The sequence below is a fragment of the Chlorocebus sabaeus genome, chromosome 2 (assembly GCF_047675955.1).
Source record: "Chlorocebus sabaeus isolate Y175 chromosome 2, mChlSab1.0.hap1, whole genome shotgun sequence".
Classification (NCBI taxonomy): Eukaryota; Metazoa; Chordata; class Mammalia; order Primates; family Cercopithecidae; genus Chlorocebus; species Chlorocebus sabaeus.
Genome location: NC_132905.1, coordinates 59,060,745 through 59,074,865, shown reverse-complemented (window position 1 = coordinate 59,074,865; position 14,121 = coordinate 59,060,745). Strand labels below are relative to the sequence as shown.

Sequence of the window (14,121 nt, the reverse complement as noted above, 5' to 3'; positions counted from 1 at the left end):
ACAATTAACAGAACAATCTCAACCACAAGCAGGCTCCTTCTTCCTACAATGAACTAACCACCTACTCATCCCTTCTTCATAGGTTTAATTTAAAAAATTGTATTACAATTATTAAATTATAGAAAGGAGACACAAGGCAAAGGGATGTAAAGAACAAGTTACTTATTTTCCCCGCCTCATTGCCTCTCACTCCCCTCTACGAGGTAACTGAAGCCAACCAGTTAGGATGCCTATTCACACCTTCCTTCAAGCCCAGGACAACTAATTGCTTGATGGTAAGGTTTGGCCACTTGTACAAAGTGAGAGCGTGTTGTAAGCAACTCGCCGCAACCTGCTTTTCTCTCTTAGTAATATTCCTTGGACACTGCCCAGATCATGAGGAATGCACTGGATTCTGGGTGCCACATGCAGAGCACTTGATCATGAGGGTGCTCTCTCTCCCTAGCTCAGCCTCTCCTCTGCAGCTGCTCATTCAGGCTGCTTCCATATTTCTGCTACTACAAATAATGCTGCAACATACAGACTATATTTTTGCCATTTTTTAAAGATTTTCTTTCTAGGGGACAGATAACCAAATGTGGGACTGCTGGGACAGAGCATATGTGTGTATTCATCATGACTGTTATCACCAGATTTTTTCCAAGAAAGTTCTAGGCACTAACTTTTTTTTTCAGACTGCAAGAAGTATATCTTTTTCTAATAATACAGTATTTCATGGACGATAAGTATATGAATTTGGAAAGTCTTCTAAAGAACAAGAAATCAATACTCATTCTCCTGTGGAGCTTCTATAAACCTTTTTCCACTATCAAAAGGAGAAAAGAAACACTGTTTCCCCACAAAACTTATCCTCTTCTTGTTAAATTGACTTATGTTTCTTTTCCCCTTCTCATCCACTTTTTTTCTTTTCCCCCTCATTCCACTACACGATAGGCACCTGTATCTGTGAATATAATTTTCTCATTTGTTAGAGCCTCTGTCACATAATACACTTCACAGAATCCCACCACAGAGAAGAGCAAAGGAAGATAGCTGGCTAGCCAAATGTCTCCACAAAAGGTAAGTTTTAAAAATACTGTTTTTCTTTCCTTCTTGACTATGAGAGTAGCTAATCCCTTAAAAAAAAAGGCCCTCTCCCATTATTTTCCTAAGTAAATCCTTTCTCCCAGTAACTGAAAAGCAGACTGATGTATTTATGAAGACTCCAGACCACTCTCCCACTTACTAGCTATATGATTGAGAAATTAAGTTACTTAATTTATTTGAGCTCCCATTTCCTAATCTGTAAAATGGGTATTAAAATAGTTTTTATTTTGTAAGGTTGCTGTAACCAATGTGTATTTCTATATGCCTATATATATAAAGTCCTTAGAACAGTGCCTGAAAGACCTATGGGGGAGCTGTCCATCAGAGCCACATTCCCCACTAGGTCCTTGAAAGGCACCCCCAAAAGCAGGAGTGCAGAGCCCAAATGTCATCTGCCCTCGAACACCACACGAAACGGGGAGTACCCTTTACTCAGAGAGCAGCTCTCCCCTCTTCCTCCTTTCAGGTGAGCAGGCCATCATCACTCACCAGGTGCAGGGTGCTGTGAGGTGGTGCGGCAGGGAAGAAGGGGCCAGGCCCCGCCATGTGGAAGCTTACTGTTGAGTGAGCTGGGAGAGAAGAGCATGTTCTACCCTCTCCTGAAAAAAACGTCTGCAGGTCTGCAGATGTAGTTTTAGGGCCAGGATTTGAAATACAATTTGTGTAATTCGAGTTGACTTCTGTTTTCTGAATACAAACACATATAAATAAGAAATCAATATAAAAAGGTCCAGCTGAACACAGAGAGACTACTTTTTGACTTGTCATGGCTCTGTCTAAATCAAGTACAGTCATAACTTTGAGAATGGCAGAACTGAGGGCCACATTCCCCATGAAGGCAACTGCTCAGAGCTCCCCTCTAGAGAGATTTTTGTGTTGTTTATAGTTGAGCAGTGATTCACGGGGGCTGCTGGTGAAGGCAGTACTGTGGGCTAGTAAGGATAAGAAATCGGGCTTACACAGAGAACTCTAAGGAATAGCCTCTACCTCCTCCACCCACTGTTAGCAGGTGTGAGAGGTGTGAGAGGGCGGGCCCATATCCCTGGGCCCTCACCATCCCAGTACCTGCCCAGTGTCCTCCTGTAAGCACCTGTGCCTCTTGGCCCGAACGTTTCTCTCAGCTGCTGTGTAGCACCAGAAGAGGAGCCAGGCGCGGCACTCTGGCAGTGGCAGACCTGGAGGGGAAACACCTCCCTTTCCTACTCCGCGAATGGGATATCCCCGAGGCATGCCCTATACAGTCATCCAAGGTTCCCCAGTGGGACTGAGCGCCAGGTGCTCTGAGTGATAACCCACTCAATCACACACTCTTACAGCCCACTTTCCCTTCCCCCTGCCATCTTCCCCTCTTTTCTATCTGTGCTTCCTGGGACCACCTCCCAAATGAACTACTTACACTCAAATCCTTGTGTTAGGGTCCTTCCCAGAGGATTCCAATTCAAGTCACTTGCTCTTTCATTAGAGACACTTCAGTATAGTTTTAGGATTCCTTTTCCCCCTTGCTGCAATATTTATTTCAATAAAGTTTCCCTTACACAAGGTATCTGCTCCCTTTATTCCTTGGAGATGAGCCAGGTCCTACAGTGGCTGCCTTGGTCTCATGAATGGTGCTCAGATCCTGGGAACAGCATTCTATCTCATCTGGAATGGAAGAACCCTTTCCATCATCTCATACTGGAGTGTTGTCTTCTCTGTCACGTGCCTCTCCTGCAGTGGCACTACTCCTGGGAGTACCGCGGACACATGCTCAGATCCGTGGCTAAAGCCACTGCAGAGCTCATCCCTGCATACCAGGCACACAGCCACCTCCTGTGTCTGTGCAGGCTTTCTCCCTTCAAGTTCTTCTTCAGTTGAGCTGTAACGCATTTCTTCTGCCCAACAAAGCCAACAGAAACGGATGCTTCTTTTATTGCAAACATGGGCAGTTTAGGGGGCAGGTCCTCTGCTTGCCATGGCTCACCTGATTCAGCTCAAATACTACAGCACCAAGGAAGACCATTTCCTCCCTCAAGTCTAGGTAAAAATGTAGTACTTAAAGTTTTTATTTCACCAGGAATTTCTCCAACTTTTGAAGAGCTACCCATACTACCTTTTACCCATACTGCCTTAGAGGGCATTGTTGCAAGGTGGTTAATAGCATGGACGCTGAAGTCCAATGGTCTGGGTTTGAATATTGCCTCTGCCTGATTGTGTAGTTTTCGACGAGTTAACTAACTTTTCTGAGCATTACTATAAAATGGGGGAAACAATATCCTCTACTTCCAGGGTTGCTGAGAAGATACATACAAAGTGTTAATACAGCACCTGGCAAAGTAAAAGTGCAGTGATTATTACCCATTGTTACTACCAGTATTAAAAAGTGGTAATAACACCTTTGTAACTATTCTCCACCTGATCCTTGCAGAGAGGGTGACCACAGGGGAAGTGACGCTCCTCCACAAACCTTCAGCTCTGTGATGAAATTCCCTGATCCTCCATACCTATCCAGGCCTGATAGAGTATAATCAGTTTGCTTCTACTTCTAGTAGAATATATTTCACAGCCTAATAGTTCAAAGAAACCGCACAACCCCCATCCCCAAATGTATACTCTCATTCAAAAATGCCGTCTCAATCTTTCTTGAGGACATACATTTTTATGTGGTTTTATGTATATTTTCTAGTCACTGTTCTTCAACCAGAAGAACATGCCTAGAAACAGAGTTTGCCCCCAAAATAAAAAATAATTATATATATATATATAAAATAGAGGTGAAGAACTATTATAGTAAAATTTGTGAGGATTTGAGTGGGGCTTGAAATGTGCCTTTTTGGTAAGACACATTTTTTGTAAGCTAAGTAAATTCATAGTGGAAACAAGCATGGCAGATGAATAGACTATCAACCCTTCTAAGTGATGTATGATTCTAAACAGCAGCCACTGGATGCAAGCAAACAATAGATGTCCTACACCAAAACTGAGCCAGGGTTTTACATTTATAAAATGGACACACACCACTTGATGACTTTTCTTGGCATCCACGTTACCACCTATGGTTGAAAGCTGTACAGCCACTTAAAAAATATCTTTTTATAATTCAGAATGATCACCAATTTGATCGATCCTCTCCCCTTTATTAGTGTTTTCTACCTCAATGGCCATCCCCAATACAGGCCCTCCATTCTGTTAATTCTTCCTGTCTGAATGGAGCCTCATTTCCTCAGCTCCACATACTCCTCCCCAGGCTCATCCTGCACAGCACTGCCAGCCTCATCTTCCCACAGCTGCACACATGGGATGTGACTGCTCTGCTCACAAGTCCTTCCTTCATTGGCCCCAACACACACACACACACACACACACACACACACACACACAAATTCGAAGAGGAAATCTCAGTTCTTAGCCTGGTACCATAGTTTCAGGCACTAAATCCCACAAGGTAGCTTTCCAGGCTCATTTTCTGCCACTGACTGGCATCCTGCCCATCCTTCTATGCCAGTTCACACACCACCTCCTCCACCAGGCCTGGGGTTACTCAATTCATGGGAAGCAGGACCTTCTTTCTTCTCACTGCTCATGCTTGTCCCACGTGACTGGCACTTTATCACACACTATTCTGTGCCTTAGAAAGAACATTGCTTTGTGAGAAGCACTTTGAAGGTAAGAAAATTGTGGCATTTATAGAGTGGCCTACTGTGGCTTCTCAAACAGAATATATGCTTAACAACTACTTACTGATTCAACCAGTGACTGTACTATGCTTCAGGAAAGGCCCTGGGCCAATGACCAAGACCAATTCATACAACTGCCCAAAGACGACGAGCTTGGATTTCCACTAAACAATAAGACATAACTCACAGGATAAGGAATTGTTCAGGAATTATAGAAGGAGTCACTAAAACATGATTTTGCTGAAATGCATTTACCTTTTAATTAGTTGAACATCAGTGGAAAATTAGAAAAGGCAAAATACAAATTTCTCAAAATGTTACCTAATTGATTCTTATACAGCCAATAGTCAAAGCTTTTAAGGAAATGACATCTTTCCATATAAATGAAAAGACTTCTAATTATTATATGTAAGATTTTAAGGGGTTGTCAACTGTATGTCTCTTGCCCTAATTTTAAATACGTCCTAAAAGGAGACTCCATAACTATATGCAAGGTAAAGAATCAGTGGGTAATAAAGAAAAAAAAAGCTTCCGTTTTCCTGAAGTACCATTGACACTGCCGTGCTAAGAATATGTCTATCAAGAATGGCACAGAAAGAACTAACTGGCTTCTAGATTAAAACACATCAATTATTTCATGACCAAATGTCAAACAGAAAAACTGCTTGAATGCTTTAAAAGTCTATCACATCATATCACATTTGGCCTACACCGAATGGCATATTCATCATTTATCATTAAAGGCCTTTTTATATAGGTCAAGGTTGCTAGGGCTTGGTGTTTTGTATCTTACAGTTTAAAGAATGCTCTAAATTCTAGGGGTTTTTTTTAACTTTTTAATCTATGAGGAAGCAAAACGAAAACTTCCTATAAACTCAGATTAATGCCTGCTAATGCACGGAAGAAAGAAAAACTAAAACCTTCCTCCTACTATAAAAACAAAATAGTGTGGCCTCTGTTTCTTTTCTGATAAGAGTCTTAAATACCAAACAGTTAACTGCATAATAACATTTACTGGCAGCCAGGCAGCCTGCTTAGCAGATATATAAAGCAGGTAAAAGGAGAAAAAGTTAATTTCTTGGCTGAATGATTCCATCGGTAGCTATAGGGCAAACCTGAAAGTCTTTTAGTAAAGTAGCAGTTGATTCTTCTATCAATCTGTAGCACACATACTCTTCCAAGGAAAGCATTAAATATGAAAATCATATCCCGTTATCATCTGTTTCCAGCTTTCAGCCCAGTAAGCTTTTCTTAATGAATGCTGCAGCCTAAGGAACAAGCACGCTGTTGGCTTTTCTGAATAATGGAGTGATGCTACCATTTTTGCTTATTACAATATCGACTGGCTGAGGGGGTTTCACACACAGTCACAAGTGACTACTCTTGCCAGCATGCTCCAAGTTATTACAAGATGTTTTTAGACATTTCATCTAAAAGAGCTTTACTGCTTTTAGTGAAGAAAACATCTATGGTCTTGAACAGAATCATTTATATGGAGATAGGCGGGAGGATTAGAAGCCTGCATTACAGCAGATACATAGCAGAATTTATTTAAGTATTCCTTGCCGATCTTTTTGTCTATTGCTTAGATATGCAATCTGTTCTTTCCACTTTTTCTGTGCAAAAGTTAAAATGTACAGAATTATATATATTCACACAAATAAAAGTATCAAAATGCCATATTTTGTTTACTTTTCATTTAAAACACTTCTCAAACTAAGAAAAGAGCAGCTACAAGGCATGATTTAGAAAAATAATTTTACCTACTGACAACATTGAGGTTTTCTTTAGAGTCTATCCTTTCTTCCCAAAGTAACTCCCTTTCAGCAAACTTAATTAGACATTAAAGCAATAGTCTGTAAGCAAAAATCTTTAATCACTTAAGGTTTAATCTAATGGATCTTTCTAATAAGATGATTTTATTTAAAACAATATCTTAAAATATAAACACTCCAGAACTCCTCTGTTAACAGAAAGGTTATCAATTTAGTTTATTACCTTTTCTCTGTCTTCATCTTTCAGTTCACCTTTTAGTCCCAGACTCTTTTTTGAGAGTAGCATCTTCTTAATTTGAATCTCATATTCAAGCTAAATATAAACAAAGTTTGATTTTGTGATAAATATTTTTACAACTAGCACCTGTCTGTGTACTGCAGTCTTTACAACATACAGGGAACACTGAAGTAGAAAGTAAAAGCTGATGTTGCCACGAAATTCACCTTATCTTAGAAAATGAACAATTTTGCAAATAACACATATCGAAAGTTGAATTTTACAAAATGCCACAATTTTTAAATAAAATAAGATTTGATGGATTTTTACTTTCATCAACTTAGCGAATAAAATCTTTATATATATATACACACACACATATATATGTGTGTGTATATATGTATACAGTTTGATACTTTATCACAAAAATTCAATTCCTTTATTATGAAAGTAACACATTAGACAGTGTTTCCTTTTAGAAGTTTTGCCCCAAACAAAAGAAAAAAAAATCAATCCTACTGATTTCTTATCTGTATGATATCTACAAAATATCATGATTCTGATCGTCACAGCAATTGAGTATACTTGCTAGATCATCAACTTAAAACAAATTCCATTTTCTATGAATAAAAATATACTGCAGACATCAATGATCAGAATCCAGTTTGCTCTGGCATTAATAACTATATAAAGATGTCTGCATCATTACCACACTATAATTGGTGAAAGTGATTCAATCTTAAAATGACTTTTTCTTAAAAGCAAGGCATAAAAAAGCACTTTGATTCAGTACGCTAGTAATTAAAGCCTTAAAAAAGTCATGGATTGTGGTCCATCACAGATAAGTATCAGAACATTTTCTAAATTAGGCAGGTATGCACTGTAATTAGAAACACACCTATGAGATGATGAAATTGAAAGCTGTTTCCTTAGTTCTCTGATTGAACATAAAATAGGCCCGAGCTTTGTTCTGACACACAAAAAATGAATGGGCACTAATAACCAAACTGATTTGTTTCTCTCAAAATATTCTGAAAGGTATTATTAATATATGCTGTCTCATTGTTAGTAACAGTTAGGTATGGATTTTTTTTAACCAGCAGAGTACTATTAATATGATAGATGGCAATAATTCTCTAAATAGATACCCAATTAAATGAAAATTTTATAAGGCCAGTACAAATGATAAAATAATAAACTAAGAATAGATAAAGCAATAACGAAGATACATTTTACGTCTCTCTGTTCCATATCTATTCCTTTGAACTTAGAGGTGTTTACATTTTACCCACAAGAGCTTTAAACAGATATCCCTTACAGATTCCAAGGGACAGTATCTCAAAAAAGAAATGGGTGATGAATTACAATACAAACATACAATTACAGGTTAAACAAAAATTCTTTTTTCCTGTGACTACAAAGGTTTTCTTATGCTCTTTGAGATCAATGAGCATTGTACCTGATTTCCTCATTATAGGATCATTTCAGAGCCATACCTTCCAAAGACAGAGCACTTGCTCAAAGAAATATGAGTTTTATTCAATTCATTTTGCTGAAGGAAAAAGGAAGTGATAACTGCATAAAGTCTTCCTAAAGAACAGAAAGAAGTATCTTTAAGAGCCCAATTTAGATTGCTGTCAATGCAACTGAAAAAGTCACTAAACTGTAGATACTCTTTTTCTAAATAATGCAAATAGAAATGGCACAATGAAGTTGCAGAGATACAATGATAAATTAATGATTGATACAGACTGTAAGCCTGCATCCCCTAGGACCATGGATTTCCATCAAAAAATGCTTTGTTCTCTTTTTTCTTTTTTTCCTTTTTATTTTTATATACAACACCTGGTTATTATCCATGTGCTGAACACTGGAAAGCAGGAGTTTTCCACAGTGCTCTCCAGAGCCTACTCACGCACCAGTAACATCTCCTGGTTTGGAGCCCCTCTAGGGATAAATAATTCCCTTATCTTCCCAGCCCCAACCCGAGAAAACTGTTTTAATAAACCCAAGAGCACTGAGTTAATCCATCAGGTAACTTGTTCTGTCTGTCACCGTATTGCTTCACAGCATTGGCTTGATGCTGCCCACCTAAACTTAGTAGGACCTTCCCATTTACTTCCTCACTATGCACAAGTAATTTATTTCAGTGGAATTAATGAAATCTGTTAACAATGACTGGGGGTTGATGGAGGTTCTCGCAGAAGTTTCTGGTCTCTGGGATTTCTCTCCAAGCTCACAAACGTTTTCCATTACATTACTTTCTGTATTTTCACTTCCGTCAATTTCCCTTCAATCACTTTACTGTTTGCCTGAAAGTGTCACTACTACCTTTTTTTGCCACAAACTTCCTTTTTCATTGTTTTTCAGGGTTGCTCAGCTAATTCTCAAGTTACAGAATAAGTGAATAATTGAACTGAATTGACATTTAAAATCTGCTGGCGTGTCTCCTCATATTAGAGTTGAGGAAATGGGTACAGAGAGTTACATAATGGGCTGATTTTGTCCTCAGGTCAGTATGAGAGACACAACTAAGATTCACAGTCTTTTGTTTTTTCTTCTCCTATTTTTTTCCAGTATCTGTGCTTCCTCTTAGCTCCTGAACTTTTACCAAAGATATGGGGGAACGTTTATTTGTTCAACTAATGTATATTAACAGGCAAGACACTCTGGTTGACAAAAAATGGTATGTGCTACACACTTTGTCCTCCAGAGGCCTGAAGGTTGTGCCCTGCTCACAATGTCTGTCACAATCCCTAGTAGAAATCAAATCAGAGTTCAAAAGATGTGTTCTCAAATATTAGCCCCTTATAAGCATACATAACCTAATGACTGAATTTTCAAGGATAAACACATCTATTTTACTTTACTTTTTTTTTTTTTTTTTTTTTGAGACAAGGTCTTGCTCTGTCACCCAGGCTGGAGTGCAGTGGCATGATCACAGCTCACTGCCCTTCAACCTCCCAGGCTTAATAAATCTTCCTACCTCAGTTCGCCAATAGCTGGGACTAGAGCACATGCCACCACGTCTAGCTAACTTTTTCTATTTTTTTGCAGGTTCTCATCATGTTGTCCAGGCCTGGAGAATCACAGCTTTAAATAATGACATTATATATTCAAAACCCCTCTGCTATTAAACAGAAATGCTAACTGGGAAGGTATAATAAAGAGTATCATCAATACCACATTAGTTCTCACATACTACTAGTTCATGGTCCATAACAGAATGAGATAAAAAATACGGAAGAATTAATTTCAGTCAAGGGGGAAGTCTCGATGCTTACTGAGTGCTTATTATGTGCCATATTCTGGGTCAGATACTGAGAGCATTGAAATAATAAGACAAGGAGCTCACAGTGAAGTGGGAAAACAGACATGTAAACAATTATAATACCATGAAGGAAGTGCTTACTGAGATAATTATGACACAGACCTAAGGCAGGGCAGGGGGAAAAAGGCCTTCTAATTGAAGGAGGTATGAGATAATGTGGTGCTTTCAAGGAAATGCAAATTGTTCAGCATGCTTAAAGTACTGTGGATGATGTAAGACTGTGTGTGTGAGAGAGAGAGAGAGTGTGTGTGTGTACGTGTGCGGGAGATAAAGATGTAGAGAGACAGTGGGAAGATATGGGGGTGGAAGAGTTAGAGGATCTGGAAGAGACAGATTTGGGGGTAAGAAGAGGCAAGGAGACAGGAATAGGAGAGTGGGGAGAGATAAGAGGGAGAAATGGGGATGGCAGGAGAAGATGGAAGGGGACAAATTAGGGAAAGATAGGGAGAAAAAATGTGCACATGTCTGTGTATTCGTGTGACAGAGACAGACAGAGAGAGAGAGAGAGAGTGTGTGTGTGTGTGTGCATGTGTGTGCGCACGTGTTGGGAGGAGTAATAAGGGTGAGGCTGCTCTGTGCAGGCAGAGACCAGCGTCTGGACTTTGTCTTGAAAAGCCTTAGCCAGCATTTCAGGCCAAGGAGAGACCTAACCAGATGAAGACTCTTGGGCCTGCTATGGGGATCCTCCCCGAATGCCCTGACATGTCAGCCCCATGCCTGGCAATACTGCCATGAGGGAGGCTAAGGCAGATGCTGTTCTACACACGTCCCTGGGACCTTTCTGGTCACTCCTAAGTTCTGGAATCTGGGGCTCCATGCCTAAGGCTTCTCAGAACCTGGGAAGGCTGCTCTGGGGAGCGTTTGGTTAATTCCCTACCACCTACAACCTTGCCCATCAGTCCTCAATCAGTGCTGCTTAGGAGCTGCTGGACACATATCCCAAATGTGCAAACCACTTGCCAGAAGTTCCCTGTAGGATTTGGTGCCGGGCTGACTATGGTAGCTGGCTTAATCCCCCCTCGCCTACTGATATTCCTTATCTCCCAAATAAACCACTTACTGTCAAATCCCTGTTCTCCAGGTCTACTTCAGGGAGAACCCAATCTGAGACAAGGATAATGGGCACCTGAGTGAAACTGCTTTAAGTTAGGACCAACTGGGGCCCCTTTTACAAAAGCAGCTAATACAGGGAGCAGGGGGGCAGAAAGAGGGAGAGGAGGGCACACTCCTCACAGCATTAATACTAATATTTACATTCTTAGGTTTTTAAAAATTTATTTTATTATTATTAATTTTTTTTGGAGAGACAGGGTCTTGCTCTGTCACCAGGGCTAGACTGCAGTGCCACCATCATAGCTCACTATAGCCTCAACCTCCTAGGCTCAAATGATCCTCTCCCCATCTCAGATTCCTGAGCAGCTGAGACTACTGGTGCACACCCCCAGAGTTGGCTAATTTTTAAACCTTTTGTGCAGATGGGGTCTCACTATGTTGTCCAGGCTGGTCTCGAATTCCTGGCCTTAAGTGATCCTCCCACTTCAGCCTCCTAAAGCACTGGGATTACAGGCATGAGCCACCATGCCCAGACCTAATATTTACATTTTTGAACTGTTTATTCAGCCCCTTTATCCAACTGACAAGTAGCAACATAGATATAACACTATATTTTCAAAACTACATAACACGTCAATATCCTTTAAAAGCCCTAAAAATTATTATAGGCCTCCAAATAAAGTATTATGAACCATAAAACCAGTTGACAGTGTTTTCAGCAATTAGCTCATTTTAAGAGATTTTAACATCATATAATGAACTGGGCCCAGCCCACCTCTACAAAGTGGGAGAAACTCACTTGGTATCAATTTGGGCAAAATCCCCACTTCTCTCACACTGCTTCACTTGGTTCACTTTCTGGAATTCTACCAATTTGAAGCTCATGTGTATTAACTGTAGTCTGTTCAAGGTGAAATACCTGTGGCATTTTGGGGTGTGTGGGCAATGCATTATGAACACCTTTCTCCTAAGACTTATGTGAGGTCAATCAAGAAAGGAGGTAAAGACCTGATACCTGGATGGGCAGCATTAAGAGGAGACAAGTGGTTCTGGCATACCTGGGCCACCACTGGACACTGGCCCAAAAGGAAGAACCAGAAAGAAAAGGGAAAACACCAGAGACAAACATCCCCTATGTTGAACCTCAGCTCACTGCACAGCCTGCTGAAGAAGGTGGGATCACTGGTGGGGTCTCTGACATTGCTATCTGGGTTCGTAGGCACACAACAAACATTGGCTTTGGACCCAGGGTGACTGTCAAAGTTGAGTTCTCCATGGAACTCACATTCTTCCCGAGTGTAGTGCCATGATTTGGCCTTTTATGCTACTAGAACAATTTTTTTTTAAAGGCATTCCTCATCCAAAATTCAAAAAAGGAATACCTACATAATTTTTGAACCGTATTTATTAATAGAGCTTTTCATATTCCTATCTAGTTTGTCACATTAAAATGGTCCCCCATGTTGACAGTCTTCAGTAGCTCATACAAGTTTTTTATAACATATCCTATTTTATATAACGAATGCTCTCAATATAAAAAAACTTTAAAAGATGATTCTTCCTTTCAAAGTCCTTCCTCTCATATTTGGCCATAATAAGAAATCAATAATTAAATGAAGCCTTAATATGAAAATCAGCAGAAATTTTCTATTTTTCCTTTATTTTATTGGGAAGACAAAATTCCCTCCTTTGCCCATCACTTTCATTTTCTCCATGAAATCTTTGAAAAGTGGTTTACAACATTGATACTGACAACTTTTTTTGAACTTTAAACATTTTTCACGAATACTAAAATAAAAAAATGGGGAGCTAAAACTTGCTATTGCCTGAGCACATTTAACTGTATATCTTGTTTTCTAAATACCCCTCTCCATTAAAAAGAACCACAGCTCCTTGGATAGGAGGCTAATTCCATATCTGAGGGAGAAAAAATGTGAGGTGAACCTGGAATATCTTGTTATGCCCCAGATCAAAGAAGGCTCAGAATTAAGGGGGTTATGTCAAAAGGACACAGGAGCCAATCTAGAAAGACTCCCACTGGCCAAATATAAGACAATAAAATGACAAAAAGAATAATTACTGTAATTGATAACATACTAGTAAATAGAAATTCACAAGTCCATCATAACATTAAAAAAAAGGGGGGGGTCTATGGCCATACCACCCTGAACATGCTTGCTCTCATCTGATCTTGAAGGCTAAGCAGGGTTGGGCCTTTTTCATACTTGGATGGGAGACTCCTGGGAATACCAGGTGCTGTTGTAGGCTAAAAAAAAAGGGGGGGGGGGCGGTGAAAGAAAGAAAATAGGGAAAACGCTCTTTGTTATAGAGGAAAGCCAGTTAACAGAAGATACAATAAAACAGAAAATCACCATTTTTCAAAACCTCCACTAGAAATAACTGGTTCAGGCAAGGCTCATCTATGGGTCCTAAAACGATTAGGTAAAAGGATATTGAGGAACACAATATTCCCATGATGGCAACTCATCACTCCACAGATTAGTTACTAACATGCAAAGGGGAAGAAAATGCACCTTACAATAGAGACAACTAGAGATCATCATGTTAACCAAGGGGTCAAAGTCAGCCTCACCCAGGGGCCACCTGACATCATGGGCCTCCTGATGGGATGCAGTTGGAAGTATAACCTCAGCTGTGACTGTTTAAATTAAAATTAATTAAAATTGGCAAAATTAAAAATACAGTCTTCAGTGTCACAAACCACATTTTAAGTGCTCAATAGCCATATATGAGCAGTAGCTGTATTAGATAGCATCAGTATATATACAGAACATTGCCATCACTGCAGAAAATTCTATTGGACAGTGCTTGTATAGACCACATTTCCAGTTCACAGGAAATACAGGGGTTGCTGTGCAAGTTAAACGATGCCTTAGATTCAGAATGTGGATCATTCTACAAGCAGATGAACTGCCTTTTTCAAAACAGCCAATTACATGGGGAAAAAAAAGGAGGAATGGTAGGAGACTAAATTCAATTAAAAGA

At 39.7% G+C, this 14,121-nt stretch overlaps 1 protein-coding gene across 5 annotated transcripts in view; it reads right to left on the bottom strand.

Moving 5' to 3' along the window:
• KIZ (kizuna centrosomal protein) overlaps positions 1 to 14,121 on the bottom strand; it is a 130,289-nt gene that overhangs the window by 103,526 nt on the left and 12,642 nt on the right. For 3 of the 5 annotated variants that reach the window (XM_007961517.3, XM_007961540.3, XM_007961527.3), the window contains one exon: positions 6,738 to 6,827. The exons of the other annotated variants lie outside the window; for them this stretch is intronic. In XM_007961517.3, the coding sequence (XP_007959708.3) occupies positions 6,738 to 6,827 (90 nt within the window). The remainder of the gene's footprint in view (positions 1 to 6,737; positions 6,828 to 14,121) is intronic. 5 annotated transcript variants of the gene reach the window in all.